Below are 15,334 nucleotides of genomic sequence, written 5' to 3' on the forward strand. Positions count from 1 at the left end.
AATGGTTTCTAATGTCCTATAAAATGTGTTAGGAGGAATTAACTTGTTACTAGTAACTAGTTACTTCTATAGTAACTAGTTACTGTAATTAGATTACTTTTTTTGCAAGTAAGAGATTACTTTTCATTTTTAGCTAATCTAAATAGTTACTTATATTAAACTTGCCTTTAATATTGTAAATACATTTAGCTGTTGTGTAAAAATAATATTGTTGTGTAAAAGCTTACATTAGGCTACAGCAGTGGTTCTCAACCATACAAGCCATTCTGTGTTTATATTCTGCACTTTGCTGGTCATATAGCGCATTCTGGATTTTGGCTTTTGCTTGTACGGTGGCTCTGACTTGTTAAAGGTGCTGTATGTACGTTTTTTTACTCTATTTTAGCATAAAAATACTATGTTTGCAGATATTTAAGAAACATGGCAAGTGAACATATTTGTTTTTCTGAAAACAACGCTGAAGTCAGATATTCTGCTTTGAAAATGTGCGTTATGTGCTGGAACGTCTGTCTTTATTTCAGCATTGTTTTGCTCCTTTCTACCCACCCGATGCCAGTTTAGCCAATTATATTTCAGTACCCCGGGTTGCCTTGGAGGAAAACCGTGTATTTCATTCATTCAGTCATGAAGGCTCTCAACGTATGCATCTGCGACCGAAATGCGACCTCCGGTGAACAGTAGCTGACTCCGAAATGAGACGCAGATTCAGACATGAGGTTATTAATTAGCAAATAATATAAATATTACGAACTTAAACATTGGGTGAGCAGGTTACATTGTAACCCTGTGTCCTAATAACATGCTGTCCTGAGTTTTGCAGTGATAAATAATATGGCTGTTTGCACCAGACGAAACACGACAGAAATTTAAATACAGCCATTCAGAAGCACAGAATAGTGCACTTACTGCACCCAACGAAATGGCAATATTTATGATCTAATTAATACATATTCAACCTCTTTAACATTATTAAATGTACATGCTAAATCACTGATATGGGTTGGTTTGCATTATGTCACAGTTCTGAAGTTCAATTTCAAATGGTTTTTATTTTATTTTCAAGATCTGAGGTGAACTATCTGCTGCTGCTTTCAGTAGTATGGCAATAAATGTCATGTAAAATGGCATTTAAACTCACATTGTTAGCATTTAACACTGAATAAAGCACATGAGGTGTACCTGAGGAGATCATTGTCAGTTTATCCAGCTGTTCAGCTGCAAGAAGTCAAAGCTGTTTCTAAAATATCGATTTCAGGTGTTGGTTAGGACAAAACCTCTTTTTAATATGGAAAATATTCCTTCTATCGCGTGCCCTTCCTTTTATTTAGAACACAAGGCCTTTAGGCATAATCGCCAGGCTCACTCCTGTTGATGTCGTCAATCTGGCAACCTGCGCTTGCGTTTGTTTGGAACCAAGAGTGCAATACTTAGTTCAACCACTGGGTGTCAAACTTACATACTGCACTATTAAAACAACTCAATATGGTTTTTTACGATGCGATAACATCCTATAACGCATGAAAGTTTTTATATTACATGCAAGCTTCTGAAGGCTGTGTGTTTTTGTGCTTGACACAAGGTGATGACAGAAAAGTTTGTTCAAAACCTCAAATGTTTACATATTTCTAAAACAATCTGAGGTGAAATATGTGGAAAAATCTAGATGGATTGCAAATCTCTGACCCTAAACACGAGGACTGGCAATAGCACTGATTAGCAAGCAACAGAAATGAAACAAAAACACAACAATCAGACTTCAGGACACTTCATTTACTGCCCGGGCAATAACCGCACTTCTAAAATCGACTCGCTACACAGCTCCGATGTCTTTATTACTGTTATCTGAGAGCGTATCCTTGAAATATGAGTTAGTTTTGTTTTTATCGATGTAGAAGTTCATTAAATATGGCAGCGGAGGACTGATGGGTCAATACACAGATATGAATTGGATGTGAAACCTGAGCCAGAATGAGAAAGGTTGAGGAGGAATGAAATCATAACAGCATCACGCTCCATTTGCCGTCAATACGCTCATACAAAATAAACAATAAAACCATTATCTGGGGTTTCATTCTCACATCCACCGACAGGATATGAAAGCTTTAATATTGATTTCTGCTTTCCAGTCCATGAGGAACATTAATTAACTCCATAATAAGCGACATCCTGACATGCAATGAGAGTGTGTGGCGAAATAAACGAAGCGCTCATATAAAAATGTGCTGATAACATTCATTCTCGCTGTCGACTGTCTCTCTCTCTCTCTCTGCCTGTGTGTTTTTGCATGAGATAATTAGCCTAGTAAAAACTCCTGAGGAGAAAGTCATTAGGGTGAATCGCTTACACTGAGCCTCTCGTGGCTAATTGGATGACGACTGCCAAGCCAATGATGAAGGCGGAGCCAAAGATGGTCATGTGACAATTGCAAAGTCTATTTGTGCTTGTGGTTTAGAAATGTAAACACTGACTAGATGCCAGGTTCATATCACCTCAGATGACTTTGAGCAGACTTGTAAGTCAAGTTATGTGTGTGTCATAGCAATGGATGATGAGCATTTTTCTGATATTATATAATGCGGTAACACTTTACAATAAGCTTCCATTAGTTAATGCATTGAACAAAGAATGAACAATACATTTATGACAGTATTTATTCATGACTGTTAACGTTAATTAATGACTGTAACGTTATTCATTGTTACCTCTTGTAAAATGTTGACCTAATTAATTAAATGTATTAAAATTACGTTAATAACGAAAATAAGTTAATAATAAAAATAAGTTAATAATGAAACCTTACTGTAAAGTGTGACCAATAAGGGCTTATTGTAAACTTTTGCTCCCCTTTTCCATAACATATTATTATTATTAAACTATTAATCTACTAATATAGCATTTTTAGGTATATATAATGTTTATACTTGGCATTTTAACCTAATTTTAGCTAATTTGTGTCACTTTAATTGTTTAATTTATTGTTTTTTCCCTTTTATTTATTTAAGTAGTCAAATAAACATGCATTCACTAATCAACATAACATAGTGCTTTAAAATTGAAGACAAAAAATTAAGCCAACATCAGTAGAATACAAGCAAAACGTGACAGCAACAGCATCATTTTGTCCATTTACAATTACATTTGACTTTGGAAGTCATTTATGAAAGAACGCCACATGGCAGTGAGCTTGGACCCGGAAGCATTTAAATTAAGTCTTATTTTTTCCAAACTAAGGAAATGCAACACATCATTGGCCCCCTGTTTAAAAGAAGGGAGAAATTACTGTTTCCAATTGATCACAATCAAGCGTCTTGCCAAAAGAGAAGTAAAGGCAATGCAATCCAGTTCACTTTTTAATAATTGTTATTTTCATATACCAGGGGTGCCCAAACTCGGTCCTGGAGGGCCGGTGTCCAACAAAGCTTAGTTCCAATTCCAATAAGACCCACCAGAACCAGCTAATCAAGCTCTTAATCAAGCCTTTATAGGTATACTAGAAACTTCCAGGCAGGTGTGCTGAAGGAAGTTGAAACTAAACAATGCAGGACACCGGCCGTCCAGAACTGAGTTCAGGTAGCCCTGTCATACACAATACCAAAGACAGCAGTTAAGGGATTTGCACATTTTTGAACATTTTTACAAAACATTTTTGTTCAAATTATTGTTTAATCATGATTTAATATTACAATTTATTATGCATTTATTTTATTTTTAATAGCTTTAGTTTTTTGTATGCAAAAGATGTTTGTTATTATTGACTGACAGCATAAACATTTCTGAAACTTTGTTTATCATAATCAGTTACAGATAATAAAGTGTGAGGAATCAAGTAAAGTTTTTAAATCATTAACTTTATCATTATTAAACCATTTTTTTTATAAAATAAAAGTTGGCAACACTTTAGTTTAAGTAGCAAGTCTCACTATTAACAAGTGATTAACAATTATTAACTATTAACAAGTTACCTGCCTTTAATTTGCTGCTTATTATCATTGTTAATGGTCACTGTAATGATAATGATAACTGTACCTTAAAATAAAGCTGTTTTTATGCTATTTTATTTTATGCAATTTTGTAGTTTTTTTGTTTGTTTATTTATTTGTTTGTTAATTAATTTAATAATTATTATTTTTGTTATTTATTTCTTATTCAATAACAATAAAAACAACAACAATAATAATAATTATTATTATTGTTATTAGTAATATAATTATTGTTATTATTTATTTAATTGTTATTATTATTATTATTATTGGTTATTATTAATAATTATAATAATAATTATTATAGTAGACAATATTATTATTTACTATTTATTTATTATTATTAAATCAATTTATTATTTTTTTATTATTGATTATTATTGTTATTATTTAATTATTATTATTTACTATCATTATTATTTTATTATCTATTATTAGCAATGTTATTTATTTATTTATTATTATTAGTAGTAGTATTATATAATTATTTATTTAATTAATTAATTATTCTTATTATTTATTATTATTTTACCTATTATTATTATTTATTTTACTTATTTCTTGTACTTGTGTCCTTACTATTTTATTACTGTTTCCGTCCATATTTATTTTTGGCAGTGTATTTAGGGTTTGTTGAAGTGGGTTAAAAAAAAATCTATCTCTGTATAAACAATGACATCTGCACTTGTCATGAAAAAAGGACAATAAAGTAAAAAAGTGTGACCCAAACGTTATTTGAAACATTAAAGGAGACATTTTGCCTGCATCTCAGAATCTTTCTACATATATCAAACCACTTTTGTGAATTGAATTTGATTCAGACACCCCAATGGGACATCTCTGCTTATAAACAGCACTACGAAAATCCATATGGCCTTTTCACAAAACTGAAAGTGCGCCAACACAGACTGAAAGAAGCAAATACCAGACTACAAGAGCCTCCAAGCTTATGTTTTTTTCTGGGAAATATTAGAGGGCTAAAGCTGGGTCATGAGAATGATGCTCGCCATGGCATTATCCTTTGTGCCAGTCGCCATCTGTTGTCATGGCAGCACAAACGGGGGTCATTCGAGGGCCGTCCCAAAATGTCACTGGGCCAAAAACTCCATTCAGTGGCCCTACAGAATCCCACCTTTAGATCAGCTCTGCTTCTTCATCCCCTCAGACTTTACTTCCTTTATTTCCTCTTACCTTAGGTTATTTTGCAGTTTCTCAGATCTTTTATATCATTTTCCCCTCCCTGAGGTAAGAAGGATATAGTTGTGTGACGTAACTCAAGCTTTTTGTTAGCAACAGAAAGAGGATGCATGTGTTGTATTGTTCATAAATGGTATATGTAATCCTGGACCACAAAACCAGTCATATATAATCTTAAAGCTGAATAAATAGACTTTACATTGATGGATGAATTTCAACTTCTTAAATTCTGGAATCCAAAGGTTAAAAATAAATAAATAAATAAAAATAAATCAAAATGTTGAGAAAATGACCTGTAAAGCTGTCAAATTAAGTTCTTAGCAATGCATATTACTAATCAAAATGCAAGTTTTACACCCTTGAACTCGGCCTGGCGTCTCATCACCTTTGCGGACATGTCCAGAAAAATACCAACAAACGTGTCATTAAAATCCAAATGTCCCCCTACTCAAAGCTCAATTTCAAAATAAGTTATTTTATTTGATATCGGTGTAGTCGAACTACCATATGCCTAGAGCATGATCGATTTCGGGGGGTCTCTCAAAAGCATCTTCTCCAAAGAGTTCAGTGAACAATGATGACATGAAAGTCACTGGATTTTGGCCCTCCGAGCCCTCTGGTATCCCAATGACTCATACATTTTGCAAATGGTTCTCCAAGTCACCCAGCTTAAGTTTGAGATCAGCGTTCTCTGTTTATAGCGTATTGCACAGTTTTTCCACTGCTATCAGACAGCCACCCGAATCGGTAAGTGCAGTTTCAATGTCGCCGATCTTTTGGGCTTGTGTAGACAGGCTCAATTGTAGCTTGGACACTGCAGAATAAGTTCAGATAAGAGCTCAGATCGTAGTGAAGAGATTTCAGAGTAATAGTGGATGAAATGAATTCCTTTAAGGAAGCTGGTGTTATCTCATCCTCTGTTTGAGCTTAAGTGTTAGCTTTAGCATTAGCTGCCTGTTCGCTCCCCTTGTCAGTCAGCATATCGGTTTCGGCATTTTTCATTAAAGTCGTATGCTCAAGTTGATGGATGGATGGATGGATGGATGGATGGATGGATGGATGGATGGATGGATGGATGGATGGATGGATGGATGGATGGATGGATGGATGGATGGATGGATGGATGGATGGATGGATGGATGGATGGATGGATGGATGGATGGATGGATGGATGGATGGATGGATGGATGGATGGATGGATGGATGGATGGATATAACAAAATCTGAATTACTGAGAAAGGATGAATAAATGTACACAGAGCGACTTCCAATCACGTCTACTCTGCATGAGACATACCGGAAGTTCCCAAAATGTACGTTTTGACATATTTACTGTAGGAGATTTACAAAATGTCTTCATAGAGCAGGATCTTAATATTCTAATACTTATTGTCATTAAAAAAAAAAAAGATCATTTTTACTGATACAAATGTTATTGCAATATAAGACAAAGATCTAGTGGTCCAGGATATGCGCTTTTTCTGGATGCTACAGCTTAAAAAAATATTGTAAACAAACACTAATGTGTGAGTTTGCACCCAGAAAAACACACGTAATGCTCTCAGGAGAGTTTGCCCGTAACAATGTTGTAAATAGTGTACATTTTTGGGCAAAGACCAATCATGTCATTTCATAAGGCTTTAATTTATCACAAAGAGCCACTGGTAATTATTCTGTGTTGGCAGTATATGTTAGTTTTGAGTCTCAAAGGGTTTTATTTTATGAAGAATATTCACCAATATACTCTGAGGGTGAATCGATTAAAGGGATGGTTCACCCAAAATAAAAATGCTCTCACTATTTAGTCACCCTCAGGTGGCTACAAACCTGTTGAACACAAAAGAAGATACTTTGAAGAACGCTGGAAACTTGTAACCACTGACTTAAAAACAAAAATTATGAGAGTCAACTGCTTCTGGTCTCCAACATTTTTCAAAATATCTTCTTTTGTGTTCAACAGAAGAAAGAAAGTAAAACAGGTTTGGATGAATGAGTAAATGAAGACACTTTCCCTTTAAGAGCAAATGTACATTGGTGAAACGATCCCTTTAACACTTTGAATACGTTTTATTATCATTAACTTTAAGTAGTTATAAAACCGTTACTCACAATGCACCTCAAACATGTCTTGTGTCATAATGCATATATAAAATGTTTCATAACAGATATAGTATTTCCAGGTTTAGATTAAATTTCAATTCCCATATCTTCAACATCAGCTCCACTCCACAGTCAGCAGTGGTTGAAAGTTTTGACCGGAGGATCCGTTCGCTTGTGCAACATTTATAGGATTTGAAATCTGAGATTGTTGGAATGAGAAAACCATGTTTTTTTCCAGTATGAAACATTTGCACACATCCAGACATCCTGGACTCCATCAGTAAAAGAAGCAGACCGTTTACTGACACTGGTCCATCAGCTTGTCTCAGACACACTATGAATTATTCAGTCTGAAGTTATGAGAGCTGCTGATGAGGGACTGAAATATTCACTCTCTTTCATTTTCCCGCTCTCTTTATATGGTGTCGAATCAAGAATCAAGAAAACTGCCTTTTTTCCCCCCACAAACTGGAGAAACGAGAACATTTCGAAAAGATCCCTCAAGGACACCGCCAGCACAGCGGCGAACAACTAAAAGAGCATTCTGGGGGTCGAACAAAAACACAATGGCATTCTCTCGCCGTTTTATAAAAACCAGCTTGTGAATGTTTAATCGGTAGCTGGAGCTCTCAAGGTTTCACTAAACCCTGCATGCTTGATGCTTTTTCTATTATTTTTCTATCAATGCATGCTTTATTCTAAAGGGTCAGTCGCATTTGCAGTTTCATCCAAAGAATTTCTGCATGGAGATGAAAAAAGACGATTTCACATGTTTAAACCGATCACGTAACGTCACGAATAATAAGCCTGCACGATCTGTGTTTTATATGGTTGATGGGTAAAAGATAAGCTCTTCAAAGAAATTATAATTCTTTTAAAATATTTCCCAAGTGCTGTTTAACAGAGAGAACATTTAAATGCAGTAGTTTTAATGTAGTAGGGAAAATAAGTCTTTAATCATGTTTTTTTCCTGGGAATAATATTTCTAAAATCGAGCTGCTGATGTGGAATTGAACCAGAGTTTGGTAAAAACCCAAATGTTACACACATCAAATGAAAACAAAACAAAAGAAATCTGAAAAATTTGTTATGTTTAATAACAATGATATAGCACAAGGAGAAAGTGCTGAACTAATGAAATGTATTTAATACTTTATATAAAAGGCTGTATTGGTGATGGCAGCTTATAGATGCCTCGCATATGGAGAATGAAGTCAAATGCATTCCTCAGGAGTGAGTTTTCCACAGACTTCAACAGAGTGAAAAAATCTTGATGGTTCTGTTGGTCTCATCTATCAAATCTGATCTTTAGTTTGTATTTTCTATTGGATTCACATCAGGTGATTGGCTGGGCCATTCTACAGCTTGATTTTCTTTCTCTGAAAGCATTTGAGAGTTTCCTTGGCGATGTTTTGAATCATTGTCATTCTGAAATGTCCACCCTGGTTTCATCTTCATCATCGTGGTTATGCAGATGTTGGACTGAAGCAGTGAATATTAACTTACACTGAGGGCAGAGGGTTGCTAGAGAACTACTAAGAGATTTCATCTGCTGTCTGGGCATGCACTGCCTTTCTACACCTCCCTTTCTTCATGTGTTCAACACTTTTTCCCCATGTCATTTTATTTTATTACACATAACTTCATTTGTAATCTAATTAGATTTGTTTACTTTGCATTTATGGATTTCTTTAAGTTGTTTGAATATCTGGAGACATTTTCAAGTCAACAGCACCATTAGAAATATGTTTTCTGAGAAAAATGGTGACATGTTCAATACTTATTTTCCCCACTGTAACTCGTTTCTTTTGTCTTTGCCATGATGACAGTACATAGTATTTTACTGGTTACTTTGCATGATACTAGTAGCTTAAAGTGCAATTTAAAGCACTAAAAATGTATACAGTAAAAAAGATTGAACTGGTTATTTAGGTTAACTAGCCAAATAGGGTTAATTAGGCAAATCATTTGACAACAGTGGGTTGGTCTTTAGCCAATCGAAACAAATAAACATCTTAATAATAGGAAGGTAACAACCACTAGATAGTAGTGAGGATTGCTTTTAAACTATAATGAGTATTACTGAAATGTTATGTTGATGCCAACTTTTCTTGATTGGCACTGTGGGATTCTGACAATTTATATTCAAATGACATATGTCCCTCTTTATTAGGCAGTCAGGACCTCAGTTTAACATCTTATCCGAAAGACGGCGCTCACTGACAGGATGGCATCCCTTTTACTTTATTGGGGCATTAGGACTCACACAGACCGCAGGTTGAGTGCCCCCTGCACCACTTCCAACAGCAACCTAGTTTTCCCATGTGGTCTCCCATCCAGGTACTGACTAGGCTCAGCCCTGCTTAACTTCAGTGAGTAACCGGTGTTGGGCTGCAGTGATATGTCTGTGGCATAACCTACACATGATTTAACTCAAACAGAACTAATGAATATTTATAAACAGTGATCAGATCTTTTAGTACAGTTCTGAAATGACATTAATATGCCATATAAAATAATATATAAGGATTGTTGCAGCCAGTATCCTGAAAGTAAGACTGAAATGAGCCGAAACTGAACAACCTGCTAAATATAACAGAATCTCACATCTCTCTTCATGTGTAACCTGTGCTCAACATCTGCCTTGTGTGCCTGTTTGCACTCATTTACACGACTGCTGCTGTTTTTCACAAGTTGCAATGGCGTTGAGTTGAGTAGAACCGCACTGGGAGTGGAAGAAACCGACAGCACAGAAAAGCCTGAGACAGAGCGAGTCTTTTATGTCTCCTGAAACGGAGGGGAATGTGTGTGTTTTTCATAAAAGATGACAGAGCGAGTCTGTGGAGATGAACTCTCAGAGGTTGTCTTGTCACGTGGAAATGTGTGTGTTCAATCACTCACCTGTAGGCATGTAACACAGTTCAGGCTCAATGCCAGCATGACAAGAGCCAAAGTCAGCGAGGCAATATTGCGTCCGTCCCACAGAGACTCCACTAAAGGAATGCTGCCCACCTGCCAATCAGAAGTCATGCAGTCAGGCAAACGCTCACTCCAATGAAGCGACCGCTGGGTTTTTCTGTTGTCGTCGTTTACCTGCCAGTCGTAGCAGAGCATTAAGGGAGCCAGCAGGAGCCAGGCGTTGAAAGCGAGCAGATAGCAGTATGTAAGAAACCTAAAAAAAGACAGAAATGAGAGCGTGTTTACTAAAAGCTAAAAAAATCTTCAGTCTCCTCCACAATATTCTAGAGTTTCTCAGCCATAACTCTGTCACCAAAGATTTCCCAGATATTTTCAATCAGGTTTAGTTCAGGACTCACGGGTGGCCATTTCATTATTACAGTGTTTCTTTAGCAGTCCCAAAACGGCTTTATCTTTTTGTTCAATGTCCTGCATCAAAATTGCTGGGTTATTACGTGATGAACGCAGGGAAGGAACCGAATGTTGCAGAAGAATTATAAACATTAGCATTTACTCTGAAGCTGTTAAAGAGCTGCAGGAAACATGCACTAACCCATGGCACTACATACCTTTCATTTTCACTTTGGGTTTAGTCTTTCCCCAATTTGATTTGAGACACTAGATGTGGAAACAGATCTTAACTCTGTTCAGTAATGAAAAAGCAAGCAATTCCAGCTTCAGTACTGCACTGATTGCCCACTGTGATTCAGTTAAATAGGGTTTGTCAGGATAATTAAGGCAATTACCACCAGTATAACACCAATAACGGGAAAACGCAATATATTGTTTGGTGTAAAATCTTTTAAGATGAAGATGTATGAGGGATGACATTAGGACAGACCTGGTGAGAAGATATGGAGAGAAGGATGCAGGATTGTCTTGCTCAGAGAACATCGGCATGGATCCACCCATCAACCATAAGCGGACAGACATGATGACTGTGACCTGAAGAAAAGAGCAGCAAATATACTTGTGAAACTGCGACAAGTCAGCACAGGGAGTCAATGGGGCTTTGAGCTAATGTGATAGAAATCCTGAATTAAGTGAAAACTAAGTAACTTTTCTAGATGACGACCATAAAAAACGAACAAAATCAAAATTACGTATGAAACACATGTGGAAAAAAAACATGTGGTAACACTTTATTTTGATGGTCCATTTGAGTATTAGTAGACTGTCTGCTTAATTTTTGCTGATACTGCTCCTTCAACAGACATTGAACTGACTATAAGAAACTTTGCAAGTACATGTCAACTTATACTAACCCCAACCTAACAGTCTACTTATAATCTAATGAGAATCAGTTGGCATGTAGATGCAATGCAAGTTATATTCAACAAACAGACCATCAAAATAAAGTGTGACTAAACAGGTAAAACACTAAATAAAATGTGACCTTGTTACACTAACATGTCATTTTTATTTTCACATGAACATTTTTGACTAGATTAGAAAATAAAAATAAGATCTACCTTAAAAAAGTGCATATATAACAAAAAAAGAATAAAATAAAATAAAAATAAGTCTCCATAAATATATAAAACATACATTTTATAAAGAAAATGATTGTAAAATGTACTGGAAATTCATTAACCCAAGTTTTGTAGCATTATTCATGTTCAGCCCAGAAAATATTTCATATTAAACTACTCCATGTATTAATAAAAACACAACCATCATGAATAAAATAGGGATCATTTCTATTATAATACACTGTTATTAAACAGATATGTTTACAGTGTATTTCAGCAGCTAAAATTATTACGGGGAATGACTTAACACGGTCCTCAAAACGCACTCTTTAATATAACAAATTTGCTGTACGTTCTTTAAAACAAGTCTATTCTGCCAGCTTTAAGTAGTTTTCTAGCATAGAGATGAGCTTCAAACTAACAGATATGAACGATAAACAACAATCATTTGAATTTGATTTGATGTTAATAATTTGGAGCAGAACTTTAAAGCCCCCATGTTATGCTTCTCTAGATATTACCTTTCATGTACTGTGTAATATAGCTGTTTGTGAATAAAAGGAGGACAGGAAAGTCTCAAAGATCAAAGTGCACAATTATTATAATTACTTTCATCACAAACCTGTTTTTTAAGAACTTTGCCCCAAAAAACAGCCTGCTTTGACCCACAAAAACTTTAGCTGAAGCCTGGAAGAGCTTGGATTGTGTTGTTCCCACGTCAAAAATTAAAAATAAAGAATATCCGAAGGACGAGAAGTAAAACCGGCAACATTATACAGTTTATATCTCTGTGTTGACACACTACACACACTAACCTGTCGACCAATCAGAGCAAAGCAGACTCTCAAGGAGAAGGAGTTTAGAGAGACTAGATTCTTGAATGAACCATTTCAGACAAAAAAAGGTAACGCTACAATTAGGGTAGGTGATGTCGACCAATTTGGCATTATACAATGTCTAATGTGAAACATTGCGATGGACGATGGCATCGTCGCCATTGGCGGAGGAGAATTAATTATTTATGAATAATAATTAATTCATAACTAATTAATTATTTGTCGCCTACCATTTCAACTACCGGACCCGCATGGTCTTAGTTTTACCCATAACCAAATCATAAACAAATAAAGAGAAGTTACACACAAATGACCACCTGTCAATAACCTTTTCTGCAGGACTCTGGCATGAATAGGCAGAGTGATCTGTGTCGGTATAATGCCATTGACAAACTTGGTTGGTAAAAAAGGTGCACAGCAACCAACCAGCAGTTTCTGAGGTTTTCACTAAAATTACTAAGCACAAGTGTACAAGCGAATGATTGAAGCAGTGTACTGACGCTGTGACACGCTACCTGATAGATTCAAAAGACCAAAGAGTCATTAGATAGAGACAAAATGAATTAAATATTACCTTTAATAACTATAGTGAGACGCAATCCAGCGGTACATCCTTAATAAACTGCCCAATGTGCACTGCTCTCTGGAGCTCAGACGAGCGCATGACTGTGTGTGTGGCTGTGTCTGTCTGTCTGTGTGTGTGTGTGGTCACGTGATGTGCATTTTCAGTGGTACAGTGTGGACGGAGGGCTGTTCAGAAATGCTAGATGAAACGCCAGTGTGGACGTGAATTGTTTTCGTTCTAAACTAAGACGAATTAGTGTAACCATGTGTTCACACCGAAAGCAGCGAGAGCGTCAAAGTAGCCAGAAGCCATTCATTTTCAATGAGAGCTGGCGGCGATAAGCCGGAGAGGAGCAGCGTGGCGCATCTTCGCTGGTGTGGGCGTCGAGGAGAGCTGAAATCAAGTTAACTTTATGGTAATGAGCTATGATGTGGTTCGGCAGCAAGCAGTCAGAATGAAGAAGTCCACCGCTTGAGAGGAGTCCAGAGAACACAGTCACCGTGAACTTTGGTTTCGGCCACAATTGTTCCCAAGGGTTTGATTATTGCGGTCGTCGGATTTCCGATTATTTGCAATGTTTTCTTAAACGAACATGCAATAAATAAATTACTGTCGAGTTACTGATGTGCAGTAATGTTATATATATTTATTTGTTTAAAAAAGCGGGAATCTCATGCGACAGTACAAAACAGTATTGCTGCTTCAGGATATTTCAGACATATTGGATAATTAAGTGGAGCAAAGCCATATTACATGCAACTTGATCTTCCATTGTTAAATGAATTTGATAAAAAGTGCGCAAGATTTTCACGCTAGAGAGCATGTTTTATGCAGGAATGTAACTGATATGCTGCAATGGCTCCTTTAAATATGAGATGAATGTAGCGAATTTGGACCCTCTCGCCGCCAGAGATGAAGGCAGACAGCGTTGTCGCCAGGGTGGCCAGAGCGACCTTTGACGTTCTAACCACCTTCGGTGTGAAGGCACAGTAAACGGGGCCTAAGTGTGTATTTTTCCTGAGCTGGTTTGTGACGGGGGTGGGGCGGAGGATCGACGATGCCGGCTCAGCATCGTGATGTCTATCGGCCATCGGTAATGGACGACGGCATCATCTATCAACCCAACCCTAGTTACAATAAACAGTTGAAATTATTCACTCTCTATTTTTTCTGTTTCCCAAATGATGTTTACCAGAGCAAGGAATTTTTCACAGTATGTCTGATAATATTTTTTCTTCTGGAGAAAGTCTTATTTGTTTAATTTCGGCTAGAATAACAGCAGTTTTAAGTTTGTTTAAACCATTTTAAGGTCAATATTATTAGCCCCCTTAAGCTATATTTTTTGATTGCCTACAGAACAAACCACTGTTATACAATGATTTGGCTAATTACATTAACTTGCTTAATTAACCTAGTTAAGCCTTTAAATTGCCCTTTAAGCTGTATAGAAGTGTCTAGAAAAATATCCAGTAAAATATCACTGTCATCATGGCAAAGATAAAATAAATCTGTTATTATAAATGACCTTAATACTGTTATGTTTAGAAATGTGTTGAAAAAATAAAACAGAAATTAGGGGGAAAATATACAAAGGGGCTAATAATTCAGAAGATCTAATGATACTGACTTTAACTGTATATTAAAATAATACAAAGGCGTTACAATACTTACATGCAACGAGACGACACAAGCACGTTTGACGAACGGAGAGGAAATTCTGCCGAGCTCCTTCAGCCTGGAGCGGGACAGGTGCCTGCAAACGAAAAAAACATAACCAGATGTGACAGTCGCTCAACAACTCCATAACTCAATCAGCCAATGAACTCATTTTCATTCATTACCGGCTTAATCAAACCATCAGCAAATTACTTAACGGGGTATATTAATCTGTTTACTGCTGCTTTCCATTAATTACCTCTCCGTCTTAGAAAACAGCAGGAAGAAAATGACACACACACACACTCAAATGCTTTCACAGTGCTTTAAAACGCCGCTCTAAACTGGAACAGCATCATCCTTCTATGAGAGTGCAGGGAAGTACAGTGAATTTTAATACGGTGTGACATGACACCATGACAGCTGTGACTGGGAATGTGGGCTGAGATGAATGAAAGAAAGGAAGAGGCGAGAGGAGGAGGTGGGGGAGAAATGGAGCTCAGGCTGTACGTCGCACTTCTGCTGATTGATTCAGTAAAGAGCTCAGCTTAATGACTATGTGTGTGTGTC

The 15,334-nt window shown here is 36.4% G+C and overlaps 1 protein-coding gene across 1 annotated transcript in view; it reads right to left on the reverse strand.

The window, feature by feature from the left end:
* tmtc1 (transmembrane O-mannosyltransferase targeting cadherins 1) overlaps positions 1-15,334 on the reverse strand; it is a 69,278-nt gene that overhangs the window by 23,855 nt on the left and 30,089 nt on the right. Inside the window, exons 5-8 of the mRNA XM_056455978.1 lie at positions 14,780-14,861; positions 11,077-11,180; positions 10,371-10,449; positions 10,179-10,289 (exon numbers count right to left, since the gene is read on the reverse strand). Of these exons, the coding sequence (XP_056311953.1) occupies positions 10,179-10,289; positions 10,371-10,449; positions 11,077-11,180; positions 14,780-14,861 (376 nt within the window). The remainder of the gene's footprint in view (positions 1-10,178; positions 10,290-10,370; positions 10,450-11,076; positions 11,181-14,779; positions 14,862-15,334) is intronic.

The sequence above is a fragment of the Danio aesculapii genome, chromosome 4 (assembly GCF_903798145.1).
Source record: "Danio aesculapii chromosome 4, fDanAes4.1, whole genome shotgun sequence".
Taxonomy (NCBI): Eukaryota; Metazoa; Chordata; class Actinopteri; order Cypriniformes; family Danionidae; genus Danio; species Danio aesculapii.